General features: G+C 39.9%; 2 protein-coding genes across 5 annotated transcripts; one reads left to right on the top strand and one right to left on the bottom strand.

Moving 5' to 3' along the window:
- Positions 1 to 554: 554 nt before the first annotated feature.
- On the top strand, positions 555 to 8,502 carry LOC106918458 (RCC1 and BTB domain-containing protein 1-like). 3 transcript variants are annotated; one of them, XM_088015581.1, is made up of 13 exons: positions 575 to 712; positions 1,488 to 1,556; positions 2,221 to 2,386; positions 4,012 to 4,162; positions 4,242 to 4,408; positions 4,836 to 4,994; positions 5,098 to 5,205; positions 5,390 to 5,532; positions 5,606 to 5,796; positions 6,619 to 6,745; positions 6,829 to 6,980; positions 7,069 to 7,199; positions 7,438 to 8,502. In XM_088015581.1, the coding sequence occupies exons 3-13, from the start codon at positions 2,261 to 2,263 to the stop codon at positions 7,576 to 7,578; spliced, it is 1,596 nt and encodes a 531-aa protein (XP_087871707.1). In that variant the 5' UTR covers positions 575 to 712; positions 1,488 to 1,556; positions 2,221 to 2,260; the 3' UTR covers positions 7,579 to 8,502. The 3 variants fall into 3 exon arrangements, with proteins under 3 accessions (XP_014843753.1, XP_087871707.1, XP_087871703.1); XM_014988267.2 differs by lacking the exon at positions 1,488 to 1,556 and having other exon boundaries at positions 555 to 712; XM_088015577.1 differs by lacking the exon at positions 575 to 712 and having other exon boundaries at positions 1,539 to 1,556.
- Positions 8,503 to 9,954: 1,452 nt separating this feature from the next.
- On the bottom strand, positions 9,955 to 18,358 carry phf11 (PHD finger protein 11). 2 transcript variants are annotated; one of them, XM_014988266.2, is made up of 18 exons: positions 18,097 to 18,358; positions 16,716 to 16,820; positions 16,487 to 16,620; positions 16,379 to 16,407; positions 15,808 to 15,869; positions 15,589 to 15,659; positions 15,453 to 15,502; positions 15,282 to 15,346; positions 15,151 to 15,173; positions 14,027 to 14,100; positions 13,881 to 13,951; positions 13,760 to 13,782; positions 13,588 to 13,622; positions 13,436 to 13,503; positions 13,156 to 13,300; positions 11,667 to 12,056; positions 11,184 to 11,255; positions 9,955 to 10,513 (listed from the first exon to the last, which is right to left on the bottom strand). In XM_014988266.2, exons 1-18 carry the CDS (start codon positions 18,310 to 18,312, stop codon positions 10,437 to 10,439), a joined length of 1,710 nt encoding a protein of 569 aa, XP_014843752.2. In that variant the 5' UTR covers positions 18,313 to 18,358; the 3' UTR covers positions 9,955 to 10,436. The 2 variants fall into 2 exon arrangements, with proteins under 2 accessions (XP_014843752.2, XP_087871691.1); XM_088015565.1 differs by lacking the exon at positions 15,589 to 15,659 and having other exon boundaries at positions 15,453 to 15,465.
- Positions 18,359 to 18,405: the final 47 nt, after the last annotated feature.

Below are 18,405 nucleotides of genomic sequence, written 5' to 3' on the forward strand. Positions count from 1 at the left end.
ACATAATTAAAATAACTAAATGTTAAAATAATTCATTAAATTCTGTATTATTTATGTTAAAGCATTTATAATGATGTTTGACATTACATTTGTATCACAGCAGGTCTTAAATTTACTTTCTCTTTTTATTCCAATTTTATTTTTGATGAATATTTTATTCAGATTACTCTATTTATGAATATAATAGAACATATTTAATATTTACGATTTCGATCATGACATATTGATAATAGTTTTAATTACACTTTCAATAAGATGACATAAATAGATGCTTAGCAAATAAAAATACTCTTTAATGCATTTTATTTGAGATTATATCTGTTACACATTCTAGATATTTACTCTATTGATGACCTGTATAAATATTGTTTTCTGAGAGGATATCCCATAATAAAAAATGTCCTGATACTATTATAGATTTTGTTCATATAAAATATAAATTATAGTGCCATTTTGGTGTTCTCACAGGTCCCTTCTGTAAAAATCTCGAGCGAGTTTTCATGCTGCTGTTCTACTTACCGGAAGCCGAACTCGATTGTTTTGGTCTCGTGATCACGTGACGTGTTCTGCTCGCGCCACTTCCCCAAACAAACGCCAGTTGGAGCAGTAGTTGTCGTTTCTGTTCCAGCAGAGAAAGTAAAACCTACAGAGGTGTCGACCTCTCCGCACGCCATGCCGAAGCTGTCAGACGGAATATCTTCCTCTTAGAAAGGTGAGCGAATTATATCCTTTCTTTACGCTCAATGTTCTTCCTGTTATCCGGTCTGTCTCTCTCTCTCTCTCTCTCTCTCTCTCTCTCTCTCTCTCTCTCTCTTTGCCGTGCGACCTAGATTAGAACGGATTTTTCCAATCAGACGAGTCCAGCAGCAGCTCCTCTTGAGTGTTTTTGCTGACCGGTGTTTTGCTTGAATAATGTGTTTGTAACAAAGGCAAACATTAACGGGCAGCTTCCAGCTTGCTGTCCCTGCCAGCGTTTAGCGTTTAGCTTCTGCTGTTTGCTCATCACACACACACGCGCAGGTCAGCCCGAGTCCCGTTTTCACCATTTACACAACAGAGCGTTGATGTCTGCAACTCCAACTCATATTTAGTCCACAGTTCACACAAACCCGTTATCTGCTGAGGATTATAATTTGTTTCGTAAACAAATGTTTTAGCAAAGCTGTCGCGGAAGGAGAATGTGGGGGTCGGGGGAGAAATTAAAGGGACAAGCTAGACTTTTCTGTAAAATACTTTAACTCCACTGCCACACCCCCAAAATACTTAAGATATTGTTTCCATTGTAGAACAATTGGTAGTTGCTTTAATTTTGACAGTACCGCAGGTTTACTGTTCAGTAGAGATGCACCAATCCTTTGGCCAATGATTAAAAAGTCACATTTTTTCTTAACACAAACAATTTTAATTACATTTTCCGTTAATGAAATATATCACAATATAACAGTTTCATTGAATGGATATTCTTACTTTGTTCTTTTTTTCTTCAGATGTTTGTATCAAATAGAGCTTTTATATTTAAAGTGGAATAGAAAAGGATTTACAGCAAGCAAAAAAAGGTAAAGTTCACATTCATGACCTAAATAAAGTAAAACAATAAAAAATATTTGCATAGTTTTAGTTTCATTAACAATCGACATAATTTACAGATTAATGATTGACGCGTGTCTTATGAAAATTAATTTGTGCAAATTAGCTTAAATACATTAAGCTGCTATTAAGAAGATGTTTTGTTGCACATTTGATCTATTAATGTTTTTATATCTTCCATTTATTTTTCAATGAACTGAACACTGAAATTTGAAGGTAATAAATTTGTCTAATTACTAAAGTGATATTCGACAATCCTTCCAGGTGCAAAAAAAACTCTTCTTCCATATCAGATCCGGCTTGTTTCCCATCTTGTCATTTAAGTGAGTTTGGAGCTGAAACATTCTTGTTAAAGATTAAAAGTTAAAGCAGGAAGATTTTTACTCCCTTTAAATCATTGCCTTATCTCTGAGTTATTATGAAACATTGTGATGCGGCCTATGTCTAATCTCTATCGTTTGTGTGTGTGCGTGTGTGTGTGTGTGTGTGTGTGTTCGGCTTTAACTCGTATTAGATCAGAATGTGAAAACTGATCCAGATTCCTGAATATTTGTGTGATTGTCTAAGTGTGTTGACAAAGGGGAAAATTATTTCTGATGTCTAAATGAATGCACCCTCATCCGCTCAAAACAGTGACAGCAGCTGGGGACGTACCGGCCAAAGCGAGCACATCATGGTGGATGTAACCAAATGGCCCATTTTCAGCCTTATGGCACCGGAGGAGCTCCCATCAATAAGGAAGGCCTGCGTGTTTGGCTCGTCTGCTAACGAGGCCATCTACATCACCAATGACGACGAGGTGAGAGGTCACAGGAAACACATTTTTTCTGGTTTGAGTTCGTTACGCAAGGGGTGATGTATTGTGTTTTAGGACGTTATCTAGAACATAACTTTTCATATCTACTGATTTTATTTATTTTTTTGCACAGGATCTCATTTAATAATATTTTTAATCACTATTTTCTGCTTGTTTTACTGAGTTTTCTATGTAATCTATTGCTGTTATAAACGATCTTTTTAACCTTTGACAATAGCAAATATGATTATTTTTTACCAAGAGAATGACCAGAGACCAAAACTTTATATATTTTACAACTTATATATATATATATATATATATATATATATATATATATATATATATATATATATATATATATATATATATATATATATATATATATATATATATATATATGTAAATCTTGCTAAGGAACCTTAAACCGCATATTGTGGGGGGTGTAGGCATACTTTCGATCCTGCATGGATTAGAGAAAATCCACAATACATCTATTGTGTGTTGTGTATTGGTTTCATCCTGAAAAAATATAAAAATATAAACAGGCCCAAAAACTTCACTGAAAGCCTTAAACATAATTAATGTGACAATCATGCTAACAATGACTGGAACAGCATCTTATTTACACCAGCTGCAGTCAGACGGTTACTCCTAATAATGTAAATTGGTTGATGATTAAATCTGACATTATGTTCAGAAATGCATGTGAGAACTTGTTCTTTCTTTTTTTTTTTTTATCTTTTCAGTAGCTGAGTTTTTTTTAAAAAACGAGGTCAGATTAAAGTATTTTTTGCTGTAAGCCTTGGTGTCTGAAGCTTAAATAAAACTTCTCTCATAATGTGAGCTGTGATCCCTGCAGCGCCTCCTGCTGGTGTTGATATTTGGTGGGAAATATCAACACTTGCAGCTGCTCAGCTGAACAGGTCCAGAGTTCATGCAGTTGAGTAGAAAGCAAAATTATGCTTTCAAACTAAAATCCATTTTTCCTTTTTATCTAACTGACACAAAAGCGAATTTCTGAGAAATAAAACACTTTATATAATAATAATTTACTCTCTTTATCCACGTCAATACTTAAGTTTCTGTCCAACTCATTCATTAAAAAAGAAAAAGACTCATCCAGAAAACAAACAAAAAAACATGGCTGCTACAGTTTTAGATCATGCTTTTAAGCTGGTTTTGTTTTAGCTGCAAAAGCATTGAAACTTCCCCAAATAGAATAACACTATAAATAGAATAATGTTACCGATCACAAATATACGTGTGTCGAATAATTAGATCCAGATTTGGTAAGTTTTGACGTGATTTTTTTAAAAATCACTATGAGTTTTATCGTTGATTTAAAAAAAAAAAAAGCTGTGGAATAGCTTCAGCATCCTGTTTTGTTTCATGTTTAGTCTTCAAGAACTGAGAATGTTTTCAAAAATGTCCTGAAAAATAGTGAAATTCAAGCCTGGAAAAGTTTTTATTTGACAAGAAGACATTAACCTTGATTTAAAGGACACTTGAGTTCCTTTAAATCAAGGCTAATAACCCCCCTGTTTAGAGCTTCCTTAGATTCATAATAACTCTGTCTGTTTAAGCCTCCGAATCGCTCGTTCCCACCCTTTCTCCTGCATGTCCAGGTCTTTGTGTTTGGGCTGAACTGCAGCAACTGCTTGGGGACGGGGGACAGCCAGAGCACCATCGTCCCCAAGAAGCTGGACTTCCTGAGCGGCAGGAAGGTGGTGAGCCTGAGCTACGGCAGCGGGCCCCACGTCCTGCTGGCTACAGACGGTAGCGTCACAGAACGCGTCCCCGATTTCACCGCAAACACAAAACCTGGGCTGGATCGACAAGTGCTTGTGCGTTTCAGACGGAGAGCTCTTCGCGTGGGGACATAACGGCTACAGCCAGCTTGGAAACGGGACGACCAATCAGGGAGTCGCTCCGGTGGTTGTGTCCGCCAACCTGATCAACAAGAAGGTCACGGAGGTGGCTTGTGGCTCCCACCACTCCATGGCTCTGACTGACTCTGGAGAAGTGAGTTTCCTGGGATGAACTCAGCAAATTGTTTTTGCATTTTACATATACAGAGGTCTTTGCATTTAACCAGAGTTTCTGCAGAAAGCAGATTTGCTTTTGTTTTGGAGGGAGTGTTGAGCAGGAACTAAAGTCCAGTCACGAATAATCCTCTGTGAGCTGAAGTCTGGAAAACAAGCTCAGGACAAAGGAACCTATTGTGCTTCAAGCTAATTTACAGCAGAAGCTGCATTTTGGCAGAAAAGCAGAATTTTCCACACTTTGTGCTTTGAACTTTACTCTGAAAGCTCTCAAACCCTCTGAAATTTTTCTCCACACAGCTACAGATTTCAGTATATTTAAGCAGGATTTCATGTGACCAAGCTATTGGTCATCATGCTTTTAGTTCAGCTGGTTGCCTTGACGATGTGGCCACCTTGTCCTCCAGGTGTACGCGTGGGGCTACAACAACTGCGGCCAGGTGGGCTCCGGCTCCACGGCGAACCAGCCCACGCCTCGCAGGGTTTCCAGCTGCCTGCAGAACAAGCTGGCCATCAGCATCGTCTGTGGTCAGACCTCGTCTCTGGCCTTGGTGGACAACGGAGAGGTGACTGTTTTTTTTTTTTTTTCTTTTTTAGGCAGAGCCGGTGCTGTTTGCCACCCTGCTGTGACGCATGCCTTTCATTTTTCTGCCTTTCATTTGTCTGCAGGTGTACGGGTGGGGCTACAACGGGAACGGGCAACTCGGGCTTGGGAATAACGGGAACCAGCTGTCTCCCTGTCGACTCGTAGGTCTGCAAGGTGTGTGTGTGCAACAGGTGAGAGAAAATGCTGAGTCAAATGTAAACTACCTTGGAAAAATATTCACACCCTTTCACTGTTTTTCTGTAATCTGCAGCTTTTCTCGCTTGTCGTACGCAGACGACGAACGTATTCCCTATTCAGTAGCATGTGGTTAAAAATTCAGGGCTCAGTTTGTTGCTGAAGTTCTTCTCTGCCCAGATCGTCTCCGGCTACGCCCACTCCCTGGCGCTAACAGACGAGGGTCTGCTCTTCGCTTGGGGTGCAAACACGTATGGACAGCTGGGCACAGGCAACAAGAGCAACCAGCTGAGCCCGCTTCAGATCCTGACGGAGAAGGAGAGGTGATGGAGTCCCTCAAACTCTTGATCCCTGCGGCCGCCGCTCCGTCTGACTGCTCCGTCCGTTTCCTTACAGGGTCGTGGAGGTCGCCGCCTGCCACTCCACCCACACGTCTGCCGCCAAGACCCAGAGCGGCCACGTGTACATGTGGGGCCAGTGCCGCGGCCAGTCCATCGTGCTGCCTCACCTCACACACTTCTCTTGCACGGACGACGTCTTTGCGTGCTTCGCCACGCCCTCCGTAATGTGGCGGCCTCTCTCCATGGGTGAGATGAGAAACTTGGGGTTGGCAGTTGAGAAACCAAGTCAAGTCAAATTTTATTTGTAGAGCACATTTCACCATTAACATTTCAGCAATTACATGTTTTTCTGCCTCTGATCTCAACCTTTCCACCCTGCATTCCTAATGATCAAAGCCGGTTACAGTTATTGCATCAGATTTAACACAGATAACCTGAACGTTGTTGAGTCATGTCACATTTTGCTGACAGCTTTTCCAGTTGGATCCTGAGGCGTTTTGGTTTGTGTCAATTCCCTATTTCCTGAAAGAACCACATTCAACTGTTCAAACATGCAACACCAAGAAAAAAAAGTCAACCTTGTGAAGATGCTGCAATTAGTTGAGGTCATTATCCTGATAAAAACCAGTCTTGCATTGCATCGCGTGGTGAAGCGGTAGAGCAGGCGCCACAGAGGCCTTGGTATTCAGAGTTGATTCCTGACCTGGAGACCTTTGCTGCATGCCTTCCTCCTTGTATTTCTGCTCATTTCCTGTCAATGAAAGGCAACAGTGCTATAAAAAGTCTTTTGAAAAAAAAAACAAACAACAACAAATGAATGAAAGCTGTCTTGTACCAACATGGGAAGAAGCCATTACCCCAAAAGTAACGTTAAAATGCTGGATTGTAAAGCAGACTGCTTAAAGACATTTTTACTAGGTAAGCTTCTGAATTTAAAGATTTTTCTTTGTTTTTCATCATCATGGAAATCATTTCTGTTTTTATTGTTGGAGTGTAAGAAAAAAAAAAACACACCCTCTTTTTCCTAGTGTATGTAAACTTCTGGTTGTGGTGCTTCTCTCCCATCAGAGCACGATGACTTCCTCACTGTGGCTCAGGCTCTTAAGAAGGAGTTCGATAACCCAGAGACCGCCGACCTCAAGTTCTGCGTTGATGGCAAATACATCTACGTCCACAAAGCGGTCCTCAAAATTAGGTCAGAAACTCTCCGTCCGGACGTTCAAGCCTTCACGCGTGGAGCGTTTTGTGCAGCCGCTGTCCTCCGTCTCTGCCGTCCAGGTGCGAACACTTCCGATCGATGTTCCAATCCCACTGGAACGAGGACATGAAGGAGGTGATTGAGATAGACCAGTTCTCCTACGCCGTCTATCGCGCCTTCCTCCAGTTCCTCTACACAGACAACGTGGAGCTGTCTCCTGAAGACGCCATCGGTCAGACACACATCCAGCTCGCAGCCTGATTTCGGCTTGTATTTGTCGTGTCGTCCCTAGTTGCTGATCCAGTCTGTGTCTCCCTCAGGGCTGCTGGATCTGGCCACGTCTTACTGCGAGAACCGACTCAAGCGTCTGTGCCAGCACATCATCAAGAGGGGGATCACGGTGGAGAACGCCTTCTCTCTGCTGTCCGCCGCTGTGCGCTACGATGCCGAGGTCGGTCTTCAAAGCACGTTTGTTCGTTCTTTACCAAGCCTCACATAGCAAGCAAACAGTTGATTAATGTGAAAGTGGGCATGAGTTGTCCCTAAAATAACATGCGATATCCTGGTCATTGAAATAAAACACAGTTTTGTCGTAACACCCTAAAACCACAGACATTCAGAGTAGTGAATGTCTGTGGTTTTCATCACCAAAACGAGCTCTTTTTTTAATCTTTTTCTTTTCCCTTTAGGACCTGGAGGAGTTCTGCTTCAAGTTCTGCGTGAACCACCTGACCGAGGTGACCCAGACGACTGCTTTCTGGCAGATTGACGGCAATCTGCTCAAAGACTTCATCTGTCGAGCGAGTCGCTGTGGAGCCTTCAAAAACTAAAGCCGGACTGCAGGAAGCGATGGGAACGCATGCAGAGAAACTCCAGTTCCAGAGCAGCTTTCCTGCAAACCATTAAATCCAGTCTTGGAACGTTTGCACAGTGGAAAACTTCCCCTTCTGGCCGTCTGTGTCGGCGCCGGGTCCAAACAGGAGAGAGCGTCGCACGCATTTTCACACTGGGAGCAGCAGCTGGTTCCCTACAGTGCCTTGCTTCTTAATTTGCACATATTGTGTAGGGCAGGAGAGAGAGGAGTGCTGCTGTTTTTATTATTTTAGTTTAACTTAAAAGACTTTAAGTATTGGCTTTTGTTGTTTTTAATTTAAGTGAATGAATCAGTTTAGTGTCTACTTTTATGCTTTGCAGGTTGAGACTCTGCTGGTAGTTAGAGAGGAAATTACTGATGGTTCATCCGTGTAGGTCAACCCCCCTGTTTGAGCTCTTAGTGCCTTTTAGTCTTTCTGGTAAAACGATCCAAAGAAACTTGAGTTACAAAGAGGCCTAAGAATAGTTCTTCAGGTTTAGTGGATTTTATCTATTGATTTGTTTCATTAAGGTGTTTTTTTTTTTTTTTTTAAGTTTATGTAGTTTTACTCACCAGGATGAGGTCATGGTCAGTGACATTCATTGGTGGCTTCATAACTGCTGATGCTAACTTATATATTTTCCCCTTCTTAAATCTCTGATGTACGCTGACAATTACATTCAGCAGTATTATTGTTTTCTTTGAGTATTATAATATATTTTTACTTATTTCTTTGCAGGACATTGAAAATCAACAATTATTTCTCTATTGATGCTGAATAATAAGTCAGTCAAATGCTTTGACCTGTGGAAACAGATTAACAAAAATATTTCTCTGCTTGTTATCTATAAACATGTTTTACTCCTGGTCATATTAAAGGTAGAACGATATTTCTCCCCCACAGATCCTCCTGACGATGTTCCTCCAGAGAGAATTTGACTGGGTTGTTTTATTTATTTTTTTCTTTCAGATGACATTTTTTCATGGAGTGGTGCTTTAAATGCCTCCGCTATGAACACAGTCACTCCACTCCAAGTCTCTGTAGAGTTTTGTCTTTCTAACTTGAGAAAGAGGAAGCTTTCACGAACGAATGAAGGAATAAAGGATGGAAGTTCAAAGGAAGAGAGGGGAGGACAGGAGGAAAGTGCTTTAGGAAGTTCTTTTGCAACCAGCGGGTCGCTGGCTCAAATCCCCACTTGGTGACTTGTCCACTACATCCCAGGTCAAGATGCTTTCGCCACTTTGCCAGCCGGTGGTGGCCGTAGGGCAGCAGTGGGTGAATGACTGACGGTACCGTGAAACGCTCTGGAGTTGGAAAAAGCCAATAAAAGCCGCTTGCCGTGTTCTCAAGGATATAAAGTTAGGTCACACATGAGAACTGGAAGTAAGAAAGGATTTAAGGACAATAAAAAATACCAAAAAAGAAAGGCAGCATTTAGACGATAGGATGGGGAAAAATAAGTTTGGAAAATACTGAAATAAAATTCCACACTTTTCTAACATGGATTTTAATGATGCTAAGATTTTCTTTTCCATATTTGACCAATTTACTAAGAGCTGATTAGTAATACCTAACATACTTTAATCTTACAAAATCTTTGTTTTCATTTATCAGAAAAGCTTTTCAGTATGCAAATTTGAAGCAGCTATGAGGTCATTGGAAACACTGGAGGAGCAGCAGAGACTCGCAGCTCAGGTGGAAGAATCTGTTAACGGGGAAACTTTTCGCTGTGCACTCAACAAATTTACCCAAATCTGGAAGATTCTCAAGTTTTAAAAGAAAACTAGAGCAGGTTTGTGGCCATCTTTCAAGTTGAGGTTTTCACTTTTACATTAGAGGGGTATTTTTTTTTTTGTATTTAAAAAAAAAAAAAAAGCCAAATTATGTTGATTCATTAAAGAAATAAAAGGATGAACCATATAAAGGCATGAATACTTTTTAAAGGCACAGTAACAGACACAGCAAATGTGGAAAATACCAAACAAAACCAAAATGTAAGTACTTTGTTTACATGCAGATCAAAAGAATTTGACTGAAATCCAACACTGACCCTGAATGCACCATCCCCACTCAAAACGTAGCGGTGGCACTCCATTCATTTTTTATTTGTGCAAAGATTTTTAAATAAATATGTATGATATTATGTAACTTCAAAAGTGTGCAGCACTTTGTAATGACCCATGTGGTAACACTATAAAATGTGATGCAGAATCAAACTGAGGTGTGTTAAAAGGTATTTCTGTGCACAAAGGGGATAGTATTTCAGGAAGAGTGGATTTTCTTGAAATGTCCATGGAACATGCGAGAGCTCCAGTCACAAAATGATGCAGGAAGAAAAACGAAACACAAACGTTACACTTTCAAATATTTAGATTTAAAGAGTTGTATCAAAAACACTTCAAAATGAATTCGTAACCAAACGTGTGCATATATTAAAGTTTCAACGTTTCAGACTCTTTAAAACCAAACAGTCCCTGAACGCGTCAGTGTAAACGGTTATTTTAAAGGCTCAGTGATCTTTCAGGACATTAAAAAAAGTAAAACAGATTTTTGTAAATTAGTTTTAAATGCAGTAGATGAATATTTTTTTTTTTTTATCTCATAATGAACAACGGTACATTAAAACATGAAAAATAAAAACATACATTAAATAGAGCAACAACCTGAAACATACAAGGAACTTTACAGAAATGAACATTTAAAAATATTGTTTTCACATAAACAGGAAGCCTGATATTACTACAGTTACTTGAATTTCCTTATCTTTACGAAAATATAAAAACTAAAGAGTAAAACTGTAAATTAAAACCAGGAGATGCTGTGTGCCACACGTCTCATCGTCTCAGAGCGGAGACGGCCTCCTTCAGAGATGCTGACGCTCGCTGCAGCTCCACTCGTCTCCTTTCCAACTCTAAAGATCAGAGTGAAAATTTAAACTTGCTTGCAAGCCAAGACAATTTAGTTACAGACTTATTACAGCTTCAATAATCAATTTATTCACATAAAAAGGGGGGGATTACAGTTTCCCCCAATTTATGACATTTATACATTTTCTGGAGACTTAACAGAAAAGCAACACTCCCTGCTGAGGCTGCAGATTGATTTAAACTATTTATGTAAGTTACACAGAAGGAAGAGCAAATTAACCCCTGCAGGCCCAAACACCACTGGACTTTGTTTTATTGTTTTGTTTTTCTTTCATTTTAAATGAATCCAGCTGCAGCTCTGCTCATTTGTCTTAAAGAAACTGAGATCAGCTGGACAAATGTTAAATCTTCAAATATGAAAGAACAGATGCACGTATTCTCGCTGTAAATTTGTACATACAAATTTGACTGAGTATTAAACTAGATGGTTTGGCCCAACCTGTGAGGACACATCGAGCTGAAACTAAGTGCAGCCGACACGTTTAAGGAAGTTTATTAACCAGGAGTTAATGAACTCTGCTCATTTCACCAGTGACGATGGATGACAGGAGTACTTCGGCCTATTTCTGAACAGCCGAAGGAAGTAACAATGCCCACAATGTAATGTTTTCTTTGACGATTTAACATGAAGGCGGTGGGAGGAAGCCGACTTGCCTTCTTCCTGCTTGGTAACGAGGTCTGCAAGTCTTCCAGAAGCCAGCATCATCGAAAGCGCCCGGTCATAATCTGTGGAGAAAATCAATTCACTTCTTAAACCGACGCTGTGCTCCACGTTTACTGGCCCTCCTGGTGGAGGTGAGTAAGAACTGTTCTGAAACACCACATTCATCGACACCCTAAACATTTTATTAAGCCTTTTTATTTTTAAATGAAATATATGTCACATCATATTCATTCACCAGGGAAGCAGGAAGTCATGGGTTATAAATGAAACATTGACAGAAACGTTTAACTACGTCTGTTCCATAGAAGTCGGTGTTTCAAATGTAAATTATACTTTTTTTCTAAACACATCATTGCTGTAATGAAAATAAGTAACATGCTCTGTTTATCAATCTTCACCAGGAGTGCACGGTAAACTTAGTCGCTGTAGTTGTGTTTAGCACATAAATTAGCTCAGTTTTCTCTTTTCCTTACCCTCCCGGCTGGCCTGATCACACTGGATTCTGCTGGAAATGTTGTCAACTTCTCTAATAAACTCAGTGAAGATGGCCTGCGTGCATCCAGCCGCGTTGCATTTCCTCCAGAAGGCGGCCGAGTCGACGTCGGGTGAGGGAGGAGCTCGGGTGGAGGAGGGCTCAGAGCGAGGAGGGACGCCGGGAGGGAACGGGCCTGGGGCGGCTGAACGGGGTCGGGGCGGGGACGGGAGGAGAGTCGCACAGTTGGATCTGGATGGCGCTGTGGTAAAGTCGGAGCTGGTGCCCGGCGGAGCGCTGCTGGAGCGCTCTGGGTAAGGGTCAGCGGCGGCGCTCTGATGAGGGACGGACCATCCGTTGAGGTGTTCTTCGTGCTGCTCGTGTCTGGACTCTGAGGACAGAGACAGAGCGACGTCATCACAGCCGGTTTAGAACGATGAGTTGATCTAAACACACTGTGATGACAAAATGATGATCATTTTAGTGATTGATTATTCTGTCAATCGGAAATTCTTTTTGGCACATTTTCATTTAACCACTTTAGCCATTTTTTATACAATATCAGAAATGTAACATCAAAAGATGCAAATAAATAAATAACTTTTTTTAAATGAGACAAATATATAATTGCCTAAAATGCAATATCAGCATTAATTTACTAGGAAACGTCAGGAGTAATCATATTTACAAAGACTTTTTTCATCTTGAATGCAAATCTCGCTAATAACTCCTCAGAGGGTGTCGTTCTTTCAGCAAACGTCACTTTTTCAGTCTGTACGCTCCAATTAATGAAGAATGAAATTCTAAATTAGTCAGTGCTTGAAATAATCGATTGATCACGACTGACCGTTTCGGCCCTACAACACACCAAACGGCGGGCGGTGCTGCTCCGTTCTGGTGACGAGGCTCGAACTGAATCCATGTTTCAAACATGAACATGTGGAGTCTAACGAAGCTCACATGGATGGATGGACAAACTAATCGACACGTGTAGTGGGAAACCTTCTAACTTTTGCTCCTCACTCCTCTTCTGCTTCAGGTCATCTGCATAGTCTCATCATGACATCCCCCTCTATTGGTTCCTTAACAATAGACAAATTGTGTTGGGCTCCACAGAATCCCTGTCACATAACAGTCAGGGATTCACATCTGTGATCCAATCAAGTCTCCTCTCTGACCACAACCTATAAAATGAAGCCAGGTCCACTGTGAGTCAGAACAGACTTGACTCTGTTTCTGTTCTCATCTTGTAAGGTTTTAATACATTTCTTCTCATCCAGACTCTCGTCAAAGTCATTTCTTCCACGGCACACGTCAGACGACGAGATGCATTTTCTGATTTCCTTGTGTGCAACTTTGGTTGGATTTACAAATATGAAGTAATCAATCAGCAACTAAAGCGCTGAACCGCCCGGATTCTCTCCACTAGCAGCTGTAAGTCTGCACGTCGCCAAGCAGACGCAGGAAACACCAACTGACGGAGATCCTACCTTGGTTTTCTCTTTTTATGGTCTGCACTGCTTTCTCCATCAGCTGAACCTGCAGACGCTCGTCAGCTACGGATCGAGCCGCGGGATCCGGGGAGAACTCGGCGCCGGCCGCCACTGGGCACAGCAAGCTCTCGGACTCCGCATCCTGGAGAGGAAACGACACACGTCGCATCACGAAACCGTCGTGTTTTATCAATGCCGAATCGGAGAAGTGGCATAAAGCGAACGCTGAAGCTGCCAGACAAAATAATTTGCACTGAAGGCCTGATTGAGAACTCACAGAGTGTGTGAGCGTGTCGTCGTCGTCGTTGTTATTTAAGTCTGAATTCATATTCTCTACCTGAAACCCTGGGAAAAAAAAATAAAAAAAAACCCAGACAGATTAGAAAAATAAAATAAAATGTTGATTATATTTCTGGTGCGAGGGTTCACCTGCAGAGGAACATGAAGGTTTTTCCGACTCCCTGCTGTGAGAGGAGAAACATCAGGAACAGTTGTGCATAATAATTTACATTTATGAAAAAAAAATTTATTCTTCACACGTTTTGTTTAATTTTATCAACATTAATGAACAGTCAGAAAGTAAAAATGCATGATGTGGTACCTGGTGAGTGGAGGGAGAGCTGACTGAAAGGCAAAAAACATGAGATTGTTAAATCATATTCAGGCTCTAATAATCACATTCCCAAAGAAGTGGAGAAAAAAAAAAAAAATATCCAGCCTACTTCGGGCTCTTGCACAAATGTCGCACTTTCTTCAAAGTCTGACTCTAATGGCGGCATAAGTCCCTCCTCATCTGCAGGAAACAAAGAAACCGTAAATACAAAAACAACAACAATAGTTTCTATTTTATGACTGGACGAGTTTTAACCTGTGTTTGAAGAATCTCCGGACAACAACCTGCTCTTTTTCACCGATTTCCTCCTGAACACACCGTCTTCTTCCCTGTGAGGAAGAGGTCAAAGGAAGAGGTTAGCTCCCACTAACTCACTCACTCGGAAGAACGATTCAAAGAAGAAATATTAATGATTCATTTTTACCTTTGGGGGCTATTATAGAAACTACGAGTCAGGCTACTCTGTCCATCCTGAATCCAGCCTGCATCCGAGTTTGAAATCAAGTCGCAATTTTAGCTGCCTAATTGCTGACATTAAAATAATAATACTGTCCGTCGGTGGGAAAACAGTCCCACAGCTCGTTGCTGCCACCGCCGCTCATTAAAACGTACGTTTCAGAATCCATTTGTTTTTGTCCTATTCTTTTGTACTATTCTTTTTTTTATTATTTCAGGATGGAGTCGATTTTAGAGCAAACGGCCTAAATGATCTAAAAACGGGATATGGAGCTCAAGTTTCTATTTAGTGTAACTGTTTTCTAATTTAAACAGGTTCAAAATGATACCTTCACCCCAATAATATTTGCCAAATGCCGTTGAATCAAAAAAGCCTTTGCTTTTGACTTAAATGACGAGATGTTTTATGTTTCTCGTTCTTTTCCTCTTTCCATGGTTTGTGGTGACAAGCCACGTTCACAAACAATCATTTACAAAAAATGGTTTTGTCAGACTAAACGACATTTTCCGCCACATAATCCACTGTTCTTTAAATAACTAGTATGAGGTTTTTAAGCTTTGGGACATTTAATGATTTTGTTGATGCAGATGAAGAAACGCTGAGTATTTTTTTATTTTCTCTGTCTCACCTCAGTTTTCATACACATTTTATTTTTGGGATTATGTCAGCTTTTTAAATTACGTGTCCATTTGATGCTTTATTTGCATCACTGTAACTTCCCAGGGGCGTTTCTGGCATCATTAAGAAGGAAAAAAAGTATAATTTATTTTAAAAGAAAATAAAAGACATTTTATTAGGACAATTTTTCCCAACACTGTGTTGTTTCACATATATTGCAAAGCGGGAAAATTTGATTAAAAAAAATAAATAAATAAATAAATTCAGTTTCAAAGATTTGATTCGAGCGTGGATTGTTACTTACTCTTCATCAAAACTCTGCTGTCTCTAAAAAGCAACAAAAAAACAAAAAACAAAACAACAACCACAGTCAATAGTTGGGTTGGTAAAAAAAAAATCAATAAAAACAAACAAATCAAAAAAATGTATAAAAACCTTGGTCTGTGATATACTTGACGAGTCGCTGCATGAGGACGACCACGCGGCAGCTGAGGGATCTCCTGCAGAAAGGTTTAAAAGATTTAACTAAAAATGTATGAAACTTAAAAAAAAAAAAAAAAAAAAACAATAATAAAAAAAAACAAGCGAGCCTGAAGCAGCTCTTACCGTTGGCTTTCGTCTGCAGCGATGAAGGAGCATGTTTGGCACAGAACATCCTTAAAAAAGACACAAACCTGTAAGCTGACGTGAACGGTAACAATGGAAGTGGAAATAAAAGAACGGATGTTTGTGAGACACTCACATGACAATGCTGTTAGATAAACTGTCCAAGCTGATATTTCCTTCTTTCCTCTCACAGGTGAGGCAATAAGTCTCATGAGAACAGAACATGGGTATCGTAATTTTACACAAGGGACAGAACTCTAAAAAAGGATTTGCATTTATGTATAACTGGAGATAACTTCGGGGGAAATTACCTTTAATATCAGCTGCAAATGTGTTAATAAACCTGAATACAAACCTTTGATGGTCCGGCGTTATTTGGGTTCTTGGAGTTTCGGGGCGTTTTGGGTTTGCGATTTTCTGGCCAGGAAAAAAAGAAGTGTTCAATAAATCAATTATTAGAAGAAGCAATCATTTTAGTAATCAACTATTGTGATGATTAATTGGATACATTTTTTTTTAGCACATTCTGCAGATTTTCGATAACAGCTTAAGCTTTTTTATACAGAATTTAAAAAATGGACTAAAAGATGCAGATAAATAAATAATCAATTCCTTTTTTTAAAATAAGAAAATAAATATCTCAATGCCTAAAAAAATTAGAGGAAGTTGTAACTTATTTACAGACTAAGATTTTTTTTTTCTCTTAAGTGCAAAATATTTTGTACAGATTTGGCTTAGTTACTGCTCAGAGTGTCTCGTTTAATCAGCAAATTTCCTTTTCAGTTTAATCAACTATTGTCAACTAATCGATTAACAAATTAGTTGACAATTATTTCAGTAATGCATCACAACTAATCCGATTAATTGTTTCAGCCCTATTTGTTGGAAGAACAAACGCATGAAAACACGCAGATCCAAACACTTACCTGGATCACTGTGCAGTCGGCAGTACAGTCTGTCGCACAACAAAAATAAAGTCAAAAAACCAGACATTTCTCTAGAACGTGAATCTATTTTCCTCGTACCAGACGTACCCATATTTTCCATTCTCAGTATCCTCAAACTTCTTGGCTCCCTCTTCCATGGCACACGGGTAGTGGAAGGTCTTCTGACAGCGCTTCACCTCACACCCCGCTGTGGCCCCCTTCTTCTTGCAGTGTCTACATGACTAAAACAGACCGGATGACTGGTGAAGTCAAAGAGACACCAGACAGACAGACAGGAGGAATCTGTTCACCTCGTAAAGGTTCGGACGGTCCTCACCAGTTTGCTTCCTCGCTTCACCTCGTTCTTCACGTCTTCAACGGAGAAGCCGAACAGGTCGTCGAACTCTGGCGTGTTGGTGCAAAAAATGCCCGACGAGAAGAGCTGGAAAACACACAAAACAAGTCTCCGAGATTAAGCCAACACGATAAGACGCAACTTATTTAAGGCTCGTTATACTCGACAGGCAATTCGTGAGCTTTCTCACATTTTGTCACATTGCATCCACCAACGTCAAAGTATGTTTTTATTCACGGTTAACCTATTAGCATTACTTGCTCCTTAAATAGTCGTATATTATATCGGCCAATGCACTTTATGTACATAGATTATTTCATGTATTTATTAGTTTAACTGACTGGATGACAACCTGACTCACCTCTCAAATACTCCTTACTGTGTGCTGTATTTGGGACTCCCAACACACTTACTTTGCTAAGTTTACTTGTCTAACTTTTGGGAAAAAAATGTACGTTAAAATTTTACTACGCTGTATATTTTACTTTTACTTGATTAATATTAAGAAGTACCACTAATCTTACTTGAGTAAAATTGCTGGATACTAACTGAACTGAATGAACATGAAAACATGTTTTTGTTTATTTTGCCAAAAACACACCAGACACAGACACTCACCTACAGTGGGCTGTGTATTTAAGTGAAAATTATTGTTAGTCCAAAGGTTTTGTTATTCTAATGTCATTTAGATCAATAGAGTAAAACATTTATTATCACTGGAAGTCCTTTGCCCTTTTTTAAACATGTAAATATGTTACCAATTGCATTAGCTTGACAAGTTTTATGTAGAAAAATAAAATATTAGGAAGTTTTTCTTGAGCCTGAATTTGATATTTTGTCATTGTGTGTAAGCGTATTAATTTTACTCTTTAGAAGACCAGAATATAATGTTTTTGTCTAATGACTTTTACTGGAGTCATTTCTTGGCTGACTACATTTTTTTTTTGGCTATTCTGCCCTCCTCTGTGAATTTACTAATCGATGTCTTGATCCCCCGTTTCCAAAAACCAAGCCCCATCAGAGTCAGTCGCTTACTTTCATTTCTGGTTAAAGCCTTATTTGCATTTTCATTGCAATAACATTTCACACAAAATATGTATGTTTACTTTAAAAATTACAGCAATATGCTGCGCTACTCTCATCCACCGACTCGTCATTGTAAAAAGCGCATCTTCACCTTAGAGTTTTTGTTCACAGTTTTAAAATTTAACTAAATACCAACTCACTGCTGTTGCAACTCAAATGTCTTCAAATAATTTTACCGCCATTTTTTTTTTTTAAACCCCCTCTACTTCCTGCGGACTTCAGGGTTTTCTTTTGCAGGCGGTTTCCTGACAGAAATCCTTCTGTGATTTATATTTACCAGGCAGTTCTGGTGGGCCGTGACCTGCTCTTTCTTCAATAAGGCTCCGGTTGTTGTCGTCTCATCGGGCCGATGACAGAGGACGCACTTGCGGCTGTGGTTCATTTTCTCCACGCTAGTAAAAACATCGAAATAAACCCCAAACACACAGCTACTTCCACTCGGACAGGCTCCACTTCTCTTTCGTAAGCTATTCAAACTACACAGGACTTCCATCCGGGGTTGCCAGACTTTCAAAGCAGGCCCCCAGTACAGTTCCCCCAGTCCTCGCGAGAACATTGCGGAGTGAAACATAAACGTCAAATTATG

Source organism: Poecilia mexicana, unplaced genomic scaffold (genome assembly GCF_051168715.1).
Source record: "Poecilia mexicana isolate PSO_F unplaced genomic scaffold, ASM5116871v1 scaffold_2, whole genome shotgun sequence".
Classification (NCBI taxonomy): domain Eukaryota; kingdom Metazoa; phylum Chordata; class Actinopteri; order Cyprinodontiformes; family Poeciliidae; genus Poecilia; species Poecilia mexicana.

Bases quoted from the DNA above. Each gene is read 5' to 3' on its own strand.
- LOC106918458 (XM_014988267.2), top strand. From the start codon at position 2,261: ATGGTGGATGTAACCAAATGGCCCATTTTCAGCCTTATGGCACCGGAG. The intron at 4,163-4,241 runs GTAGCGTCACAG...TGTGCGTTTCAG, and splicing joins CGTCCTGCTGGCTACAGACG to ACGGAGAGCTCTTCGCGTGG. The intron at 6,746-6,828 runs GTCAGAAACTCT...TCTGCCGTCCAG, and splicing joins AAAGCGGTCCTCAAAATTAG to GTGCGAACACTTCCGATCGA.
- phf11 (XM_014988266.2), bottom strand. From the start codon at position 18,312: ATGGAAGTCCTGTGTAGTTTGAATAGCTTACGAAAGAGAAGTGGAGCC. The intron at 15,174-15,281 runs GTTTTTATACAT...GTTGCTTTTTAG, and splicing joins CAAGTATATCACAGACCAAG to AGACAGCAGAGTTTTGATGA. The intron at 13,623-13,759 runs GTACCACATCAT...CTCCTCTCACAG, and splicing joins GCTCTCCCTCCACTCACCAG to CAGGGAGTCGGAAAAACCTT.